This window comes from Thalassophryne amazonica, chromosome 3 (genome assembly GCF_902500255.1).
Source record: "Thalassophryne amazonica chromosome 3, fThaAma1.1, whole genome shotgun sequence".
NCBI lineage: Eukaryota > Metazoa > Chordata > Actinopteri > Batrachoidiformes > Batrachoididae > Thalassophryne > Thalassophryne amazonica.
Genome location: NC_047105.1, coordinates 68,564,270 through 68,585,855, shown reverse-complemented (window position 1 = coordinate 68,585,855; position 21,586 = coordinate 68,564,270). Strand labels below are relative to the sequence as shown.

At 41.4% G+C, this 21,586-nt stretch overlaps 1 protein-coding gene across 1 annotated transcript in view; it reads right to left on the bottom strand.

Annotated features, from left to right (window-relative positions):
* Positions 1-21,586, bottom strand: part of col7a1 (collagen, type VII, alpha 1) — a 224,309-nt gene that overhangs the window by 10,803 nt on the left and 191,920 nt on the right. The window contains 9 exon segments of the mRNA XM_034166636.1: positions 9,554-9,562; positions 9,812-9,860; positions 9,996-10,049; positions 10,513-10,590; positions 14,503-14,619; positions 14,801-14,863; positions 17,764-17,826; positions 17,934-17,987; positions 19,253-19,306. Coding sequence (XP_034022527.1) covers positions 9,554-9,562; positions 9,812-9,860; positions 9,996-10,049; positions 10,513-10,590; positions 14,503-14,619; positions 14,801-14,863; positions 17,764-17,826; positions 17,934-17,987; positions 19,253-19,306 — 541 coding nt within the window.

Below are 21,586 nucleotides of genomic sequence, written 5' to 3'. Positions count from 1 at the left end.
TTCTTAATCATGAACTATGTTTTCAGATATACTTCATAATCATGTAGTCTTTTTTTAATCACTTTAAAGCGATGAATTCTGTTTTTAATTACCCTAGGCAATAAAGTTATCCATTTTATTAGCATATTGAGTCCAGGTTTCACTGTAATCATTATGCAGTGTTTGTTTACACTGTGCTCATATTCTAACCATCAATCAATCAATTTCAATTCAATTTCAATCAATTTTTTTTTAATATAGCGCCAAATCACAACAAACAGTTGCCCCAAGGCGCTTTATATTGTAAGGCAAGGCCATACAATAATTATGTAAAACCCCAACGGTCAAAACGACCCCCTGTAAGCAAGCACTTGGCTACAGTGGGAAGGAAAAACTCCCTTTTAACAGGAAGAAACCTCCAGCAGAACCAGGTTCAGGGAGGGGCAGTCTTCTGCTGGGACTGGTTGGGGCTGAGGGAGAGAACCAGGAAAAAGACATGCTGTGGAGGGGAGCAGAGATCAATCACTAATGATTAAAAGCAGAGTGGTGCATACAGAGCAAAAAGAGAAAGAAACAGTGCATCATGGGAACCCCCCCAGCAGTCTACGTCTATAGCAGCATAACTAAGGGATGGTTCAGGGTCACCCGATCCAGCCCTAACTATAAGCTTTAGCAAAAAGGAAAGTTTTAAGCCTAATCTTAAAAGTAGAGAGGGTGTCTGTCTCCCTGATCTGAATTGGGAGCTGGTTCCACAGGAGAGGAGCCTGAAAGCTGAAGGCTCTGCCTCCCATTCTACTCTTACAAACCCTAGGAACTACAAGTAAGCCTGCAGTCTGAGAGCGAAGCGCTCTATTGGGGTGATATGGTACTACAAGGTCCCTAAGATAAGATGGGACCTGATTATTCAAAACCTTATAAGTAAGAAGAAGAATTTTAAATTCTATTCTAGAATTAACAGGAAGCCAATGAAGAGAGGCCAATATGGGTGAGATATGCTCTCTCCTTCTAGTCCCCGTTAGTACTCTAGCTGCAGCATTTTGAATTAACTGAAGGCTTTTTAGGGAACTTTTAGGACAACCTGATAATAATGAATTACAATAGTCCAGCCTGGAGGAAATAAATGCATGAATTAGGTTTTCAGCATCACTCTGAGACAAGACCTTTCTAATTTTAGAGATATTGCATAAATGCAAAAAAGCAGTCCTACATATTTGTTTAATATGCGCTTTGAATGACATATCCGAGTCGCTGCAGTCAAACAACAGGGTTTCTGGTTCCGGAGCACAGCGGTGTTCTGCTGTATCTGTTAGCTGTTTGAACTGAGCTGTTTGAGTTCTTTGAATTAACAGTCTTTTTCAAGACTTTTTTACTTTTTTTTTTTTTTTTTTTTACTTTTTCACCGTGCTCCAACGCCTAAAGAAGACCTCTAACGGTCGAAGCATCGCGACGGAGCTCTTTTATCAGCTAACCTTCATCAGCGTTGGCAAGCTTGCTAACGCTTTCGTTTTTATTTTTATTTTATTTTTAGCACTGTTGTCGTGCTGCTCCACAGCCTGCCTAGTGGATTTTTATTTTATTTTAGCACTGTTGTCGTGCGTTACCTGTGCTGCTCCACAGCCTGTCCAGTGGATTTTTATTTTATTTTTAGCACTGTTGTCGTGCGTTACCTGTGCTGCTCTACAGCCTGTTCAGTGGATTTTTATTTTATTTTTTAGCACTGTTGTCGTGTGTTACCTGTGCTGCTCCACAGCCTGTCCAGTGGATTTTTATTTTATTTTTAGCACTGTTGTCGTGCGTTACCTGTGCTGCTCCACAGCCTGTCCAGTGGATTTTTATTTTATTTTTAGCACTGTTGTCGTGTGTTACCTGTGCTGCTCTACAGCCTGTTCAGTGGATTTTTATTTTATTTTTTGCCACTGTTGTCGTGTGTTATCTGTGCTGCTCTACAGCCTGTTCAGTGGATTTTTATTTTATTTTTTGCCACTGTTGTCGTGTGTTACCTGTGCTGCTCTACAGCCTGTTCAGTGGATTTTTATTTTATTTTTTACCACTGTTGTCGTGTGTTACCTGTGCTGCTCTACAGCCTGTTCAGTGGATTTTTATTTTATTTTTTGCCACTGTTGTCGTGTGTTACCTGTGCTGCTCTACAGCCTGTTCAGTGGATTTTTATTTTATTTTTTACCACTGTTGTCGTGTGTTACCTGTGCTGCTCTACAGCCTGTTCAGTGGATTTTTATTTTATTTTTTACCACTGTTGTCGTGTGTTACCTGTGCTGCTCTACAGCCTGTTCAGTGGATTTTTATTTTATTTTTTGCCACTGTTGTCGTGCGTTACCTGTGCTGCTCTACAGCCTGTTCAGTGGATTTTTATTTTATTTTTTACCACTGTTGTCGTGTGTTACCTGTGCTGCTCTACAGCCTGTTCAGTGGATTTTTATTTTATTTTTTACCACTGTTGTCGTGTGTTACCTGTGCTGCTCTACAGCCTGTTCAGTGGATTTTTATTTTATTTTTTACCACTGTTGTCGTGTGTTACCTGTGCTGCTCTACAGCCTGTTCAGTGGATTTTTATTTTATTTTTTGCCACTGTTGTCGTGTGTTACCTGTGCTGCTCTACAGCCTGTTCAGTGGATTTTTATTTTATTTTTTACCACTGTTGTCGTGTGTTACCTGTGCTGCTCTACAGCCTGTTCAGTGGATTTTTATTTTATTTTTTACCACTGTTGTCGTGCGTTACCTGTGCTGCTCTACAGCCTGTTCAGTGGATTTTATTTTATTTTTTACCACTGTTGTCGTGTGTTACCTGTGCTGCTCTACAGCCTGTTCAGTGGATTTTTATTTTATTTTTACCACTGTTGTCGTGCGTTACCTGTGCTGCTCTACAGCCTGTTCAGTGGATTTTTATTTTATTTTTTACCACTGTTGTCGTGCGTTACCTGTGCTGCTCTACAGCCTGTTCAGTGGATTTTTATTTTATTTTTTACCACTGTTGTCGTGCGTTGCCTGTGCTGCTCTACAGCCTGTTCAGTGGATTTTTATTTTATTTTTTACCACTGTTGTCGTGTGTTACCTGTGCTGCTCCACAGCCTGTTCAGTGGATTTTTATTTTATTTTTTACCACTGTTGTCGTGTGTTACCTGTGCTGCTCCACAGCCTGTACAGTGGATTTTTATTTTATTTTTTACCACTGTTGTCGTGTGTTACCTGTGCTGCTCCGCAGCCTGTCCAGTGGATTTTTATTTTTATTTATTTTTTTTTTTTTTTTTTTTTTTTTTTTTTTTTTTTTTTTTTTTAATTTATTTATTTATTTTTTTTAGCACTGTTGTCGTGCGTTACCTGTGCTGCTCCACAGCCTGTCCAGTGGATTTTTATTTTATTTTTACCACTGTTGTCGTGTGTTACCTGTGCTGCTCCACAGCCTGTCCAGTGGATTTTGATTTTGATTTTATTTTTTTGGGCGCTGTTGTCGTGCGTTACCTGTGCTGCTCCACAGCCTGTCCAGTGGATTTTTATTTAGCGCTGTGTCGTGCGTTACCTGTGCTGCTCCACAGCCTGTCTAGTGGATTTTTATTTTGTTTTAGCACTGTTGTCGTGCGTTGCCTGTGCTGCTCCACAGCCTGTCCAGTGGATTTTTATTTTTATTTTATTTTTTAGCACTGTTGTTGTGCGTTACCTGTGCTGCTCCACAGCCTGTCTAGTGGATTTTTATTTTGTTTTAGCACTGTTGTCGTGCGTTACCTGTGCTGCTCCACAGCCTGTCTAGTGGATTTTTATTTTGTTTTAGCACTGTTGTTGTGCGTTACCTGTGCTGCTCCACAGCCTGTCTAGTGGATTTTTATTTTGTTTTAGCACTGTTGTCGTGCGTTACCTGTGCTGCTCCACAGCCTGTCTAGTGGATTTTTATTTTGTTTTAGCACTGTTGTTGTGCGTTACCTGTGCTGCTCCACAGCCTGTCTAGTGGATTTTTATTTTGTTTTAGCACTGTTGTTGTGCGTTACCTGTGCTGCTCCACAGCCTGTCTAGTGGATTTTTATTTTTATTTTATTTTTTAGCACTGTTGTTGTGCGTTACCTGTGCTGCTCCACAGCCTGTCCAGTGGATTTTTATTTTATTTTATTTTTTAGCACTGTTGTTGTGCGTTACCTGTGCTGCTCCACAGCCTGTCTAGTGGATTTTTATTTTATTTTAGCACTGTTGTCGTGCGTTACCTGTGCTGCTCCACAGCCTGTCTAGTTGATTTTTATTTTATTTTAGCACTGTTGTTGTGCGTTACCTGTGCTGCTCCACAGCCTGTCTAGTGGATTTTTATTTTATTTTAGCACTGTTGTCGTGCGTTACCTGTGCTGCTCCACAGCCTGTCTAGTGGATTTTTATTTTGTTTTAGCACTGTTGTCGTGCGTTGCCTGTGCTGCTCCACAGCCTGTCCAGTGGATTTTTATTTTATTTTTTAGCACTGTTGTTGTGCGTTACCTGTGCTGCTCCACAGCCTGTCTAGTGTCGGATTCCCTGTTTGGGAATCCGCTAGCTTAGCATAGCTACTAGCTCTTAGCCGTTTTAGCATGGCGGCTTCTCCTGTCTCTCCTGCACTTTTCTGCTCTGGGTGTGAAATGTTTAGTTATTCCTCGGCCTCTTTTAGCAGTAACGGTACTTGTAATAAGTGCAGCTTATTCGTAGCTTTGGAGGCCAGGCTGGGCGAATTGGAGGCTCGGCTCCGCACCGTGGAAAATTCTACAGCTAACCAGGCCCCTGTAGTCGGTGCGGACCAAGGTAGCTTAGCCGCCGTTAGTTCCCCCCTGGCAGACCCCGTGCAGTCGGGAAGGCAGGCTGACTGGGTGACTGTGAGGAGGAAGCGTAGCCCTAAACAGAAGCCCCGTGTACACCGTCAACCCGTTCACATCTCTAACCGTTTTTCCCCACTCGACGATACACTCGCCGAGGATCAAACTCTGGTTATTGGCGACTCTGTTTTGAGAAATGTGAAGTTAGCGACACCAGCAACCATTGTCAATTGTCTTCCGGGGGCCAGAGCAGGCGACATCGAAGGACATTTGAAATTGCTGGCTAAGGCTAAGCGTAAATTTGGTAAAATTGTAATTCACGTCGGCAGTAATGACACTCGGTTACGCCAATCGGAGGTCACTAAAATTAACATTGAATCGGTGTGTAACTTTGCAAAAACAATGTCGGACTCTGTTTTTTTCTCTGGGCCCCTCCCCAATCAGACCGGGAGTGACATGTTTAGCCGCATGTTCTCCTTGAATTGCTGGCTGTCTGAGTGGTGTCCAAAAAATGAGGTGGGCTTCATTGATAATTGGCAAAGCTTCTGGGGAAAACCTGGTCTTGTTAGGAGAGACGGCATCCATCCCACTTTAGAGGGAGCAGCTCTCATTTCTAGAAATCTGGCCAATTTTTTGGGATCCTCCAAACTGTGACTGTCTAGCGTTGGGACCAGGAGGCAGAGCTGTGGTCTTATACACCTCTCTGCAGCTTCTCTCCCCCTGCCATCCCCTCGTTGCCCCATCCCCATAGAGACGGTGCCTGCTCCCAGACCACCAATAACTAGCAAAAATCTATTTAAGCATAAAAATTCAAAAAGAAAAAATAATATAGCACCTTCAATTGCACCACAGACTAAAACAGTTAAATGTGGTCTATTAAACATTAGGTCTCTTTCTTCTAAGTCCCTGTTGGTAAATGATATAATAATTGATCAACGTATTGATTTATTCTGCCTAACAGAAACTTGGTTACAGCAGGATGAATATGTTAGTTTAAATGAGTCAACACCCCCGAGTCACACTAACTGTCAGAATGCTCGTAGCACGGGCCGGGGCGGAGGATTAGCAGCAATCTTCCATTCCAGCTTATTAATTAATCAAAAACCTAGACAGAGCTTTAATTCATTTGAAAGCTTGTATCTTAGTCTTGTCCATCCAAATTGGAAGTCCCAAAAACCAGTTTTATTTGTTATTATCTATCGTCCACCTGGTCGTTACTGTGAGTTTCTCTGTGAATTTTCAGACCTTTTGTCTGACTTAGTGCTTAGCTCAGATAAGATAATTATAGTGGGCGACTTTAACATCCACACAGATGCTGAGAATGACAGCCTCAACACTGCATTTAATCTATTATTAGACTCTATCGGCTTTGCTCAAAAAGTAAATGAGTCCACCCACCACTTTAATCATATTTTAGATCTTGTTCTGACTTATGGTATGGAAATAGAAGACTTAACAGTATTCCCTGAAAACTCCCTTTTGTCTGATCATTTTTTAATAACATTTACATTTACCCTGATGGACTACCCTGCAGTGGGGAATAAGTTTCATTACACTAGAAGTCTTTCAGAAAGCGCTGTAACTAGGTTTAAGGATATGATTCCTTCTTTATGTTCTCTAATGTCATATACCAACACAGAGCAGAGTAGCTACCTAAACTCTGTAAGGGAGTTAGAGTATCTTGTCAATAGTTTTACATCCTCATTGAAGACAACTTTGGATGCTGTAGCTCCTCTGAAAAAGAGAGCTTTAAATCAGAAGTGTCTGACTCCGTGGTATAACTCACAAACTCGTAGCTTAAAGCAGATAACCCGTAAGTTGGAGAGGAAATGGCGTCTCACTAATTTAGAAGATCTTCACTTAGCCTGGAAAAAGAGTTTGTTGCTCTATAAGAAAGCCCTTCGTGAAGCTAGGACATCTTTCTACTCATCACTAATTGAAGAAAATAAGAACAACCCCAGGTTTCTTTTCAGCACTGTAGCCAGGCTGACAAAGAGTCAGAGCTCTATTGAGCTGAGTATTCCATTAACTTTAACTAGTAATGACTTCATGACTTTCTTTGCTAACAAAATTTTGACTATTAGAGAAAAAATTACTCATAACCATCCCAAAGATGTATCGTTATCTTTGGCTGCTTTCAGTGATGCCGGTATTTGGTTAGACTCTTTCTCTCCGATTGTTCTGTCTGAGTTATTTTCATTAGTTACTTCATCCAAACCATCAACATGCTTATTAGACCCCATTCCTGCCAGGCTACTCAAGGAAGTCCTACCATTATTTAATGCTTCAATCTTAAATATGATCAATCTATCTTTGTTAGTTGGTTATGTACCACAGGCCTTTAAGGTGGCAGTAATTAAACCATTACTTAAAAGCCATCACTTGACCCAGCTATCTTAGCTAATTATAGGCCAATCTCCAACCTTCCTTTTCTCTCAAAGATTCTTGAGAGGGTAGTTGTAAAACAGCTAACTGATCACCTGCAGAGGAATGGTCTATTTGAAGAGTTTCAGTCAGGTTTTAGAATTCATCATAGTACAGAAACAGCATTAGTGAAGGTTACAAATGATCTTCTTATGGCTTCGGACAGTGGACTTATCTCTGTGCTTGTTCTGTTGGACCTCAGTGCTGCTTTTGATACTGTTGACCATAAAATTTTATTACAGAGATTAGAGCATGTCATAGGTATTAAAGGCATTGCGCTGCGGTGGTTTGAATCATATTTGTCTAATAGATTACAGTTTGTTCATGTAAATGGGGAATCTTCTTCACAGACTAAAGTTAATTATGGAGTTCCACAAGGTTCTGTGCTAGGACCAATTTTATTCACTTTATACATGCTTCCCTTGGGCAGTATTATTAGACGGTATTGCTTAAATTTTCATTGTTACGCAGATGATACCCAGCTTTATCTATCCATGAAGCCAGAGGATACTCACCAACTAGCTAAACTGCAGGATTGTCTTACAGACATAAAGACATGGATGACCTCTAATTTCCTGCTTTTAAACTCAGATAAAACTGAAGTTATTGTACTTGGCCCCACAAATCTTAGAAGCATGGTGTCTAACCAGATCGTTACTCTGGATGGCATTTCCCTGATCTCTGGTAATACTGTGAGAAATCTTGGAGTTATTTTTGATCAGGATATGTCATTCAAAGCGCATATTAAACAAATATGTAGGACTGCCTTTTTGCATTTACGCAATATCTCTAAAATCAGAAAGGTCTTGTCTCAGAGTGATGCTGAAAAACTAATTCATGCATTTGTTTCCTCTAGGCTGGACTATTGTAATTCATTATTATCAGGTTGTCCTAAAAGTTCCCTAAAAAGCCTTCAGTTGGTTCAGAATGCTGCAGCTAGAGTACTGACGGGGACTAGCAGGAGAGAGCATATCTCACCCGTGTTGGCCTCCCTTCATTGGCTTCCTGTTAATGCTAGAATAGAATTTAAAATTCTTCTTCTTACTTATAAGGTTTTGAATAATCAGGTCCCATCTTATCTTAGGGACCTCATAGTACCATATTACCCCATTAGAGCGCTTCGCTCTCAGACTGCGGGCTTACTTGTAGTTCCTAGGGTTTGTAAGAGTAGAATGGGAGGCAGAGCCTTCAGCTTTCAGGCTCCTCTCCTGTGGAACCAGCTCCCAATTCAGATCAGGGAGACAGATACCCTCTCTACTTTTAAGATTAGGCTTAAAACTTTCCTTTTCGCTAAGGCTTATAGTTAGGGCTGGATCGGGTGACCCTGGACCATCCCTTGGTTATGTTGCTTTAGACGTAGACTGTGTTTCATAATTATTGTATGGCCTTGCCTTGCAATGTGGAGCGCCTTGGGGCAACTGTTTGTTGTGATTTGGCGCTATACAAGAAAAAAGTTGATTGATTGATTGATATCCTGATCAAAAATGACTCCAAGATTTCTCACAGTGTTACTAGAGGTCAGGGTAATGCCATCCAGAGTAAGGATCTGGTTAGACACCATGTTTCTAAGATTTGTGGGACCAAGTACAATAACTTCAGTTTTATCTGAGTTTAAAACCATGACATCAGTAACCTCTGATACAGGATTGTCTTGAGGCACAAATCTGGGGAAGGGTACATTTCTACTGCTTTAAACGTCCCAGTGAACACAGTGGTCTCCATCATCTGTAAATGGAACAAGTTTAGATCCACCAGGACTCTTCCTAGAGCTGGCCACCTGTCTAAACTGAGCGATCGGGGGAGAAAAGCCTTACTCTGGGAGGTGACCAAGAACCCGATGGTTACTCTGTCAACTCCAACATTCCTCTGTGGAGAGAGGAGAACCTTCCAGAAGGACAACCATCTCTACAGCAATCCACCAATCAGGACTGTATGGTAATGTGGCCAGACAGAAGCCACTCCTTAGTAAATGGAACATGGCAGCCCACATGGAGTTTGCCAAAAGGCACATGAAGGACTCTCAGACCATGAGAAAGGACATTCTCTGGTCTGATGAGACAAAGATTGAACTCTTTGTTGTGAATGCCAGGCAACATGTTTGAAGGAAACCAGGCACCATCCCTACCATCACGCTGTGAGGATGCTATTCAATGGCAGGAAATGGGAGACTAGCCAGGATTGAACATAACAAAATGTGGAAAAAGTAAAGCGCTGTGAAAACTTTCTAGATGCACTGAATTTGATTGTGCGTAATACATTTTTTAAAGTACACATAAATTCTAAATAGTGATAGCATTTCCAACAGCACATTATCACACTGTGATTCATGCTAAATAACAGCACGTCTTCGTAAAGTGGAACAGCTCACTCACCTCCACAGGCTGAGGACCACACAGATGGACCGGAAGGAAGCAAAACATAACAAAAGGGGGGTTGGGGGTGTGTGGATGGATAATAAAGGTCAGCATATAGACTCATGGTATTGCTGCAGTTCTCCACAGCTCCTTTTGTATTATACTTTCAGTGTTCAGCTGAAGCTGTGAGTCATAAACTCTGATTACCATCTGAGGTTCAACCTGGGGACAACACTTACAAATTTGTAATGCGATCAAACAGCCTGGAACACTCACCACAGTGCTGATTCATTTCTGAACGAACATATTCTCTGATCTCATCTTCCTGAATAACAAACAAACAAACAAGAAAAGAACAGAACAAAACAGTCTCAACAAATTCAACCTTAGTATGAACTCTGAGTGTTGTTTGGTGTCAGCTTCTTCAGTCTGAACCTGGTGGTAAGGGTGAAGCACTGACCGTCATGCCTGGCTCTCCTCTGTCTCCCTTGATTCCATCTGTGCCCATCTCCCCCTGCAAGATGGACAGAATTAACACACACACACATACAAAACACTGAGCACTTCACAGCATGTTAAGTCATTAAATTGAGAACAAGGTGGAGAGCAAAGAGTAAAAGAGAAATCAACAAAAGTCAGACATCTCATAAAAGTGTAAAACTTTAAGGTCCTCTGGCCTAGCATGCTGTGTCCAAGAGAAGGATTGCGACAAGAGCTTAGTTAATCAAACACGGAGAGCTCTGTAAATATCAGCAGTTTTAAGTTATCCATCATGGAGCTTCAACCTAAAATTCCCTGCAGCCCTTCACTCACATTATCAAGTGACCTCATTAGAATAATTGATTCCGAAAGGGGAGAATTTCAGATTTTCAGTCAGTCCTTCTTCCTGAAATATATTGGAGCCTCTTGTTTGTCACTTTGTACTCCAGATGTTACGTAAGTACCTGACAGCTGTGTGAAACAGGCATTATACTAACCGGTTCCCCGCGCTCTCCTGGAATCCCGGGGATACCCCGTGGGCCAACCATGGCGGGACCAATGGGTCCTCTCTCCCCCTGACACACAAGAAAATCAACACGTCAATATATAGTACATGTACTGTTTGCACTGATATACAAATTAATCCAAATTCCAAATTAATGTTAAAAAATTATAATGTTTTCAACACAAAACAAAAGTACAACTGTCTTTTCATTTTGTGTTGAAAAGACATTGAGCAGTACCAGGCATTAGGAGCACAGACTAGTTTTGAGGGTACTTACAGTTTTCATGGATGTCATTGCAGTGATAATATGTGCAAAAGGACTGTGTAAAATAGAATATAAACTGGAAGGGTGAGCAGTCATTGTCCTGTTAAGCAGTTATGTCACATCTGTCATGGCTCATGTTCTGATGTTAGTTTTCAGATCTCTGGGTTTCTATTGGTTTGAGTATTATCTCCTATGTGATACATTTCTAGTGTTCACCTTGCATTCTATGTGCCTAATGATATGGTAAATGGACTGCATTTATATAGCGCTTTTCCATCAATTTCAATTTATTTTTTCAATTTATTTCCTTTATATAGCGCCAAATCACAACAGAGTTGCCTCAAGGCGCTTCACACAGGTAAGGTCTGACCTTACTAACCCCCAGAGCAACAGTGGTAAGGAAAAACTCCCTCTGAGAAAGAAACCTCAAGCAGACCAGACTCAAAGGGGTGACCCTCTGCTTGGGCCATGCTACAAACATAAATTACAGAAATAATTCACAGAACAATTCACGGACGAATATACAAGAATTGCTGTTGGTGCACAGGACAGGAGGATCGCCAACACAAACACAACTCCCATCTCTGGATGGAGCTGCACCTTAAACAGAGAAAAAACAGAATCAGGCATCAGAAAGACAAAAAATACTGTATAATTTGCCAGCATTAATCAACAAGAAAAACAGAAGAAATACTAAGGTGATCGCTGGCCGCTAGCCCTAAGCTTCACTAAAAGACCCAGAATTTAGGTGAAGTTGAGGCCGCTGCTCACTTCAATTACTAATAAATGAATTAAAAGAGTAAAAAGCGTAAAACAAAACTGTAGCAGTATGCTAGCCATATGAAAGGGAAAATAAGTGCGTCTTAAGTCTGGACTTGAAAGTCTCCACAGAATCTGTTTTATTGACACAGGGAGATCATTCCACAGAACAGGGGCACGATAAGAGAAAGCTCTGTGACCCGCAGACTTCTTATTCACCTTAGGGACACAAAGTAGTCCTGCACCCTGAGAACGTAAAGCCCGGGCCGGTACGCAAAGTTTAATTAGGTCAGCTAGGTAGGGAGGTGCCAGTCGATGAATAATTTTATAGGTTAGTAGCAGAACCTTAAAATCTGATCTCACTGGGACAGGAAGCCAGTGAAGAGACGCCAAAATGGATGTAATGTAATGTAAAGAACTTTCTGCTTCGTGTCAAAAGTCTGGCTGCAGCATTCTGAACCAATTGGAGACCCCTAATGCTAGACTGCGGTAAACCAGAAAATAGAACATTGCAGTAGTCCAATCTAGAAGAGATGAACGCATGGATCAGGGTCTCAGCATCAGCCATAGACAGGATGGGACGAATCTTCACTATATCTCACAGGTGGAAGAAAGCAATCCAAGTAATATTTCTAATATGGAGACCAAAGGACAATGAAGGATCAAAAATTACCCCAAGGTTCCTCACTTTGTCAGTGTGATGTATGACACACAAGCCTAGGCTGAGTGTTAACTGGTCAAATCGATGCCGATGTCTCACTGGACCATCATTTCAGTCTTTTCAGAGTTTAAAAGTAGGAAGTTTCTAGACATCCAACTTCTCAATGATGCAAGGCAATCTTCTAAGGATTTTATGTGAACAAGATTACCAGCAGTTATCGGCATATATAACTGAGTATCATCTGCATAGCAGTGAAAGGTAATCCCAAAATGCCGCAATATGTGCCCAATGTTTTCCATCTGCATCAGACGCTCAAAGCACTTTACAATTATGCCTCACATTTACCCCGATGTCAGGGTGCTGCCATACAAGGTGCTCACCACACACCGGCAGCAATAGGGGATTAAAGACCTTGCCCATAGTGATTTTCCAGTCAGGCGGGGATTTGAACCCAGGATCATCTGGTCTCAAACCCAGCACCTTAACCACTGGACCATCACCTCCGCCAATATCTCCTCCATGTTACTATTCTCTGCATGCTTTTATTTTGACAGTTCTGTTCCGACTGCATGCTGTTCGCTTTACCTCCTAAGCACTTGGGTTTCTGGTTTCACATGGCTTTATTCCACAATTTATTGAATTATGCACTGTTTACCCATTACAAATCCTTCACTTTAGTGCCATGTTGTCTCGTGTGTATACCAGCTTTCTTGCATTTATCTCTAGTGTTTTGATCTCTAGTTGTCGAACTCCATTGCCTTCCAGTTTCATCTGAGTTTATCTTGCTGTCTATTGGACTTCTTGCATGGTATGTTTGTTCACCTTCTGATAAAATTAGTGGATTCTCCTATTGCTGCTGTCCTTGCAGACACTGTTGCCCTTTGAAATGGTTAGCTGTGTACCAAATCCACACCTATGTTACCACAATGCTAGCTGTTCCTACCTGGACCCTGTTCAGAACAGACTGCTAAGGTAGCTGTTACTTCTGCCTCCAGCCCTACCTAGCAGTAAATAAAAAGAGTTTGAACTCCCCACTGGTGGTGTTCTCTACTCACTGGTCTCCAATGTCAAGAAATGAATACATGGCACCACAATTTTTGCAGCCAAAGGCAGATGGTGTCTAAGGTTAGAGGACAGCTTTGACATTTAATTGGCACATAACTGATTTAGAACTGAAACACCACAACATGCCAACAGGCTAATCAACTGGTGAAATTCTGTGATGCTTTGACATGTCTGACGCGCAATGAATGCATCAGCTAGCAGCTTGTTTAGCCATGGCGCTGCGATTGCTTCTGACGCCTTTTATGATGAAATAATGCTGAATTTATGTGAAAATGATTGTTGTACTAAAGCTGCAGATATCTGTCGCTGAGATAGATGATGACTGGTGTGCAGTTTGAAGCACAAATGAGGTGCTAATCCGTGAACTGCGTCATCGGGGAGACAGATTTTTAGGGTCGGCAACACCGGTAATCACTGGTCATCACCCCTGGAGTTACGTCACTTTTATGTATAAAAGTAGCTCTGAATCTGTGTGCATTTTTCAGACTTTGTATGGCTAATTTTATTTTTATCAGCCACATCAGGACTCGCACAAGTTAAAGAGTTGGAAATGATGATTCATAATCTGGCATATCATTTTTTAAAAGATAGCGTTAATTGCAGTGCCATATGCCCTTTAAGAGCAAGAATAAGCATACACTGCAGATAAGATGCTTGATGTCAAACATCTCCTGCAAATCCATATATAATAAAATAGGACTTGACAGATAAAGTACTGTGTGTGCCCAGCCTGTATATATTTAGTTTTGTAGCATTTTTACACCAGACACTGTGCCTTCTGTTGGGGTTTTAACAAAGGATGGAAAAATATTGTACGGCGAGATTAAATGAATGCCGAATAGAAAAAAAAAATCTCCAAAAGCGAAAATTGATAAGACCCCATTCCTGCCATCATCCTTTTTATTATTTTGCTGATAATGGAGAAAACAGACCAGTCAAATATAATACCATCAAACTGTCAATCATCATGAAGCTATACGCCATATCAAACAGATGCATAAGTGAGAAGAAAAGCAGAGATACAGCAAATATACAAGCACAGACTGGCAAGAATACCCAAATACAGTTTTCATTCTATGTCACTGTATTGTGCTCTCTGTGTACAGAGACCATGTTCAGTGCTTTGTTTTTACTTCATTGTGTTGCATTCATGTGCTGGTATCACTGATTTAATTTGTTCTCATTAGAGCCTGCACATACAATCTGTCAACAAGTTAAGCTTGGATAGGCACCTTCTGTCCCTGGAGCCCCTCAGGGCCCTTATCACCAGCTGATCCCTGAGGGCCAGTCAAGCCAGGTGCTCCATCTACTCCTCTGGGACCAGAAGGGCCCGGTATACCAGGTGGACCCTAGATGAAGCACAGAATTTGTCATTTATTTCATGGTTTTCTTGTAGTAGAGTCAAGAAAATCTGTGAATATAGGTTGTAGACATATGAGTACAGTAAATCAATTATTTATCATTTAGTTTTACAACAGTGTGTTTAAAACTGAATGTTGAAATGCAGCAAGAGAAACAGTCAGAACTCACCCTTTCACCTTTATCTCCTTGAGCTCCTTTGGACCCTGAAATGCCATCAAACCCACGACCACCCTACAAAAAGAAACAAGAAAAGCTAAAATGCATATGAAGAAAACTTGTTGTACGAGCAAGGGTGGTCTTTGTGACCACCACACAGAGGTTTTGGAAATAAAAGGAACTGAGAAACAACCCAACTTCAAGCTATATGCAACTTCAACCATCGTATAATTTCTGTCATGTATGTGATGATAAGATTATTCCCTGTAACAAGCCAAGGCATGTCTAGTAGGTGGTCGTGTTGAGCAGGTGGCAGACCAGTCCATGATGTATTACACAAGAAAAACAAAGTTGTTTTGGGTCAATCTGGTGTCTCAAAGTTAACAAACATCGAATCAGTTTGTCCTTGCAACATTTCTGTCAGGATTGGTGTTTTGTTTTCTGTTTTCTGGTTTTGGTTTTGTTTTGTTGAATCTCTTGCTGGGATTTTTCCTGTTGGGGTCTGTCTGTCCCTTTTTCTCTTGTCTTTACCTGCTGACTCTTGGTGGTGGGTGTTTGCCTCTCTCTCCGGTCACGCCCTCTTTCTGGTTTGTTCCATGCACACCTGTTCCTTATCAGCACCTCATCACCTGGGTGTATTTAAACTCCTCAGTTCTCCTTGTTCTTCACCAGATTGATGTGCCCTGTGCCTTCTTTCCAGCTCTGTTTTTGTATTCTCGACCTGCTAGCCTCAAGTGTGTTATGACTAGCTGCCTATATCCTCAACCACGCCTTCTGCCTGATCATTCTGTTTTTGTTACTCTTGTCGGACTGCTTCACTGTGTACCGGACCCAGTTTACTGTTTTAGTAAACTGCTTTTACCTACAGAGCCAATTATCAGGGTCCTGCAATTGCGTCCACCTGAATCTGACCTCTAGACCTGATAATTTCCTTTTCATTTGGTGAGTTGCAAGGTGAGCACATTTATTGTTTTTGAATTATCATGTCAACAACCAGAAAGGGATGAACACATTTATCCATTCATCTACTCACTGCGTTTTACACAGTGGTAGGCTAATTCGACAGCAGATAATTATCGAAGCTAATGTTTTTGCAAGCAGATTAGCTTTTCAGATAAGTTTTAAAACTGCCATCGGACCAATTATCTTCCGATAAATGTATTTCCGATTACTTTCGGTCTGATAACATTTTTTTTGCTGGTAAAGTGAGCAAAGTTTAATGGTCAGAAATGTTTGTAAACCCTAAAATCAAACATTTTAGTCCGTCTGTTGTGTGTTTATTTATGGTAGGCTGGCTGTTGCTTGCTGATGTCATCATTAAGCGCCAAACGTGACACACTCTCACGAGCGCCTCTAGCTTAGCTTATGACAAATTAAAAGTGGACATTCTCGTTTTGGCTGAACAACTTTTCACAGTTTCTGGGTATTCTGTGTAAGTACACGCCTGCGGCCGATGTGCTTGATGAATTCCTGCGCAAAAAGTAGTTCTCAGATAATTGTGACATATTCCTGTGAGATAATGAGTATATCTCATAATCAATTCTAAAATTTACCAGTAATAAAATTATAAAGATAACTGAAGTTTTAAGAGTGGCCATAATAAATATTTAAGAAACTTAAAAGTTTATGAGCATTGTAAACATTGACACGATGGAGTTTGATGTGGAAGAGTTCAGAAAGATAAGATTGGAATATTTTGATTACCATTTACAGTTGGCGATGAAAGACTTGGGTGTAAACTTGGTGTTAAAGTCAGAACAAGAAGCTGCACTGAAAGAGATCTATCTGGGACAAAGAGACACATTGTGTGTTGTCGCTCCAACGAGAGCAGCACACTGAGCAGTGTGGTGAAAGTAGTCTGGCAAGCTCAATCTGTGGGCGAGCTATCCCACAATGCTAAAATAGCAGCAATGTCGGTCAAGTGAGAGCAGCAATCTGAGCAGGTTGCAAATGTGATTGGCCGGTCGACGCAGGGAGCATTGTGGGTAGTGTAGTTCAGGTTCACTTTGGACGTTGCAGTGTTTCAGTTCCTTGTCCCTTGGAAATCTGATGCAAAACCCATCACACATCATGCAAAAAGGATTATTTAAATATCTAAAGGACACTGAATTACTTCATCACATCTAAACAAATGACTATGACTGCAAGGAGTTAAAGTTTTACCGCCACCAGCCCAGTAGGGCCAGTGGCGTCCGTCATTGGAGTGAAGTGTTACGGTCTGCTCGACACAAAAACTGACTAATTTTAACATTTTATTTTATTTCTTTGTGGCTGACGTTATCGCCAAGACTCGGATGGAGAGAGGAGCTCTCATGGCACAGCTGTGTACAGACTGGGACGTTTCTGCACCATTTAGTTTTGGATAATCTCAGGACGATTATTTTTTCAGATGAATCCCACTGAAACTATGAAGTAAGAATTTATATTTACTATATGTATTTTACTCTGCCAGTCAATGCATTAATGGATGTATTTCGGTTGTTTAAGCCGCAGGTTTAAAAGCGTGTGAAAAAAGCGGCAGCTTTTAGTTCATAAATGACGGTGTACTAATACAGAGATAAAATGTGACTTCTAATACTGTGTTTTACTGCTTTTGAAAGATGATGACAGTGTTTCAGGTTTTATTCTTTTTATCCATTCATTTTTCGTGCGTTCTTGTGTGTTTGTGATCCTTAAATTTACCCAGCAGTCCCTGCAGCGCTTAAAGTGAAACTGGTTTATCAGAAGCCGACAGTGTAATCTGATGTGGCCGCATCCAAATCAATACTAATTATCAGTTATGGGTTATCTGTAATAAAGATACATTTTTTTAGCAGTTTATCGTCATAAAAGATAACTTTTCAGTTATCTGATTAATGGTTATCAAAGCTAACTTTTTGTTAGCTGTGCCCACCACTGATTTTGCAGGATGCATGTCTAAGATATTCCAAAGTTTAGGAATATACACCTACACACAAACACAAATATATGCATACCTTTGGACCAATTAAGCCCTCTTTTCCTGGGGTACCAGGGGCACCAGGAGGTCCACTATCTCCCTGCAAAGTGCACAGATTACATCTGCTGATGTCCTCTCACAAAGGGGCATAAATACTGTATATACAACATGAGAGTCAAATTTTTCTGCTACAGACATCTGTCTGACCTGTTCTCCTTTCCTTCCTGGCAGACCTGATCGTCCGTGGATTCCAGCATCTCCCTGAACACAAACACATTTTGAATAACTGCACACTTATACACTACCAGTCAAACGTTTGGACACACTTTCCCATTATATGTGTGCGCGCACACACACACACACACAAATATATATATATATATATGAAATGGCTGATTGGATCCTTGTCATTTGATTGGTGCTTTGTATGTCACATGACATGGATTATTCATCTCATTTGTGTTGCATTGCATTTAGAGTGCAATTTGGTTCCATTTAGAGTGCAAATTTCCCACCTGTGGCCTTTCTGTGTGGAGTTTGCATGTTCTCCCTGTGTTTGTGTGGGTTCCCTCCAGGTGCTCCAGCTTCAGCCCTCATCCAACAACATGCAGGTTTGGTGGTTTGGAAACTTTAAATTGTCTGTAGGTGTGCATGCAGGTGTGAATGTGTTTGTTTGTCTACATGTGGCCATGTGACAGACTGGCATCCTGCCTCACGCCCTTTGACTGCTGAGATAGGCTCCAGCCCCCCGTGACCATTAATTGGAGTCAGTGGCTGAAGATGAGTGAGTGCGAGTTTAATAATCATTAAGGGCTAACCTATTTCAACTGTGTAGCAGCAAATGAAGTGAGATAAGCTGACAAGCGAGCTAGTTCAGGCAGCAACCTGGACTCGCACTGTTCAGTCACATGACATCCCATTCAATATCACACAAACCCAACGCACCCTTTCCATGTTATCTCTGTAAGCTGTAAAATGCTGCTTCTACTTCCTCCTGAAACTGTGTACTTCAACTGCACATTATTACGCTGTTAAGTGCTCCGCACTCACATACTGCTGGCTAATATTTTACTCTTGCACGAGTCTGGCCCAGTGTCCACCTGGTTGTTCTGGCTGCATCTCTCAGGGCTAAGATGTGCCTCTCGCCACACCCTCAGATCACAGTGTGCAACCGTAAAGTGCATTCTGTGGCACATGCCAAAGTCAGAGCCTTCACCCCAAATATTATCTACTACTCCACCATGAAAAATAAAATCTCCCTGTGGAGTTGCTGACTGGATGACAATGTCATCCAAACCAAAAAGTGACTGAAAACAGATTGAAAAAATGAGATTTGCATGTTGGACAATCAAACCAAATAAAACAAAGCATATGCAAACAGTGACATGGAAAGTGCTTAGTTTTACAGTGTTAAAGCTGTATCTCTGTTAAAAAAAATGGAATTGACAAAAGATAATATAATTATTTATTTAAAAAAAGTCTATTGTTACCATTAAATTTAGGGTATTCAATCCTTATACTCTCACCTTCTCTCCTTTGGGTCCATCACCCCCACATGCCCCCTTGGGCCCTTGGTCACCCTGGAAACATAAAATCTTTGATAGGGGTCCAATATGTGCTGCACTCAGAGACATGAGAGTCACAAAGAACAAAAGGCAACAAAGTAGTCAGAAAGAAAACCTAAGTGATGGACAATTCTTTCAGCTGTCACTCTGACTCCATCAGGGTGAGCTGGCTCCCGAAGAGGAACACTGTACAGGTATGGAGATGGGGCGCTGTACAGTGCCGCCAGAGCCAACATGAAGAGAGTCCAAGACGGCCTGCAGGAGGAGGGTTGAGGACTGATTCAACAGAAATGATACAAGGCAGCTCATTAACTGACCAGGAGCACTCGGTTGACCTCTTCCCTCTCTGGAAGATCTATACAGTTCCCACTGCCTCAGAAGAGCCTACAACCTTTTCCAAGATTCAACTCATCCTGGGCATTAACTGTTTGAACTGCTGCCCTCGGCAAACAGCTCAGAAGAATAAAAACCTAGACAAATCCATAAAAAAATACTTTTTATCCAGAAGCAAAAATACCACTCACTGCTGCGTAAACTTGACTCACTGTGCAATATCTATTTTTACTGTGTAGGACCAGCTGAATACTATGCTTTTTTTTTATAGCACATTGGCTTGACACTGATGCGTCACAGCAACAAGGTCATGGGATCACTTCCTGCTCTTTCTGTGTGGAGTTTGCATATTCTCCCTGTGTCTGTGTGGGTTTCCTCCAGTCACTCTGGTTTCCTCCCACAATCAAAATCATGCTTACTGAGGGTCTGTTCCTTTCTCTGCCCCTGACCAGGGCAGTGTCTATACATCTGGAGTTGGTCCCCAGGTGCTGGACTGTGGCTGCTTACTGCTCCTAGTGGTTGGATTGTGTCTAACTGTAATTAGGATGGGTTAACAGCAGAGGACAAATTTCACTGTATATATGTACAATGACAATAAAGGCCCTTCTTCTTCTTTGATTCTGTACTTTTATTTAAATATTTATATATAGTATCTTTTCACTCTTTACATGCTTTTTTGGTAGCACCAAGGGACATGTGCAATTTCATTGTACCCAGTATACAGTGACAATAAAGGGATAATTGAATTGAGTCACCAAGTCTCAAATGAAGTGTTTCCCAGCACTTTTTTTAGATAGCTGGTTTTCTATACTGCACCTGTAGAGAACTCCGGGCTCTGTCTTTCAACTTCAAAAGCACCATCTGTTTGTCACCTGGCATTATCGTCAAACTAAAGCTACAGCTCCCCATTACTGAATAATCTATTACATTTTCAATTTGACTTTGTGTGCATCCTTACAGATTAAGTAATATTTTATTCTGCTGCTGCACGAATCCATCTGGAATATGATCAGTTTCATGTTATCACTGAGTTGTCCCCTCTGAAAAATGCAGCAAGTTGTTGTTTTTTTTTTTTTTTTTTTTTTTTGCACAGTCATACAGAGACTTTGGCCATAGTTTTGAACCAATGAAGTTGTCATCTTCATGTCCAAAAAGAAAACATTTTCAGAGCCTCACTGTTACCACATTTTATGTTACAGCTTCTTCTTTGTCTTTCGGCTGTTCCCGTCAGGGGTCGCCACAGCAGATCAATCGTTTCCATCTCACCCTGTCCTCTGTATCTTCCTCTGTCACACCAACCACCTGCATGTCCTCCTTCAACACATCCATAAACCTCCTCTTTGGCCTCCCTCTTCTCCTCCTGCCTGGTGGCTCCATCCTCAGGATCCTTCTCCCTATATACCCTGGGTCCCTCCTCTGCACATGTCCAAACCATCCCTCTGACTTTGTCTCCAAACCGTCCCACCTGAGCTGTCCTCCTGATATGTTCATTCCTAATCTTATCCATTCTTGTTACTCCCAAAGAGAATCTCAACATCTTCAGCTCTGTCTCCTGTCTTTTTGTTAGCGCAACTGTCTCTAAGCCGTACAACATAGCTGGTCTGTCTACTGTCTTTTAGACTTTCCCCTTCACTCTTACTGATATTCTTCTGTCACAAATCGCTCTTGCCACCTTTCTCCACCCACTCCACCCTGCCTGCACTCTCTTCTTCACCTCTCTACCACATTCTCCATTACTTTGAGTAGTTGACCCCAAATATTTAAACTCATCTACTTTCACCACTTCTACTCCTTGTAACTGCACTATTCCACTGGGCTCCCTCCCATTCACACACATGTACTCAGTCTTGCTTCTACTGACTTTCATTCCCCTTCTCTCCAAAGCATATCTCCACCTCTCCAGACTAGACTCAACTTGCTCTCTACTCTCACTACAGATCACAATGTCATCTGTCATCTGCA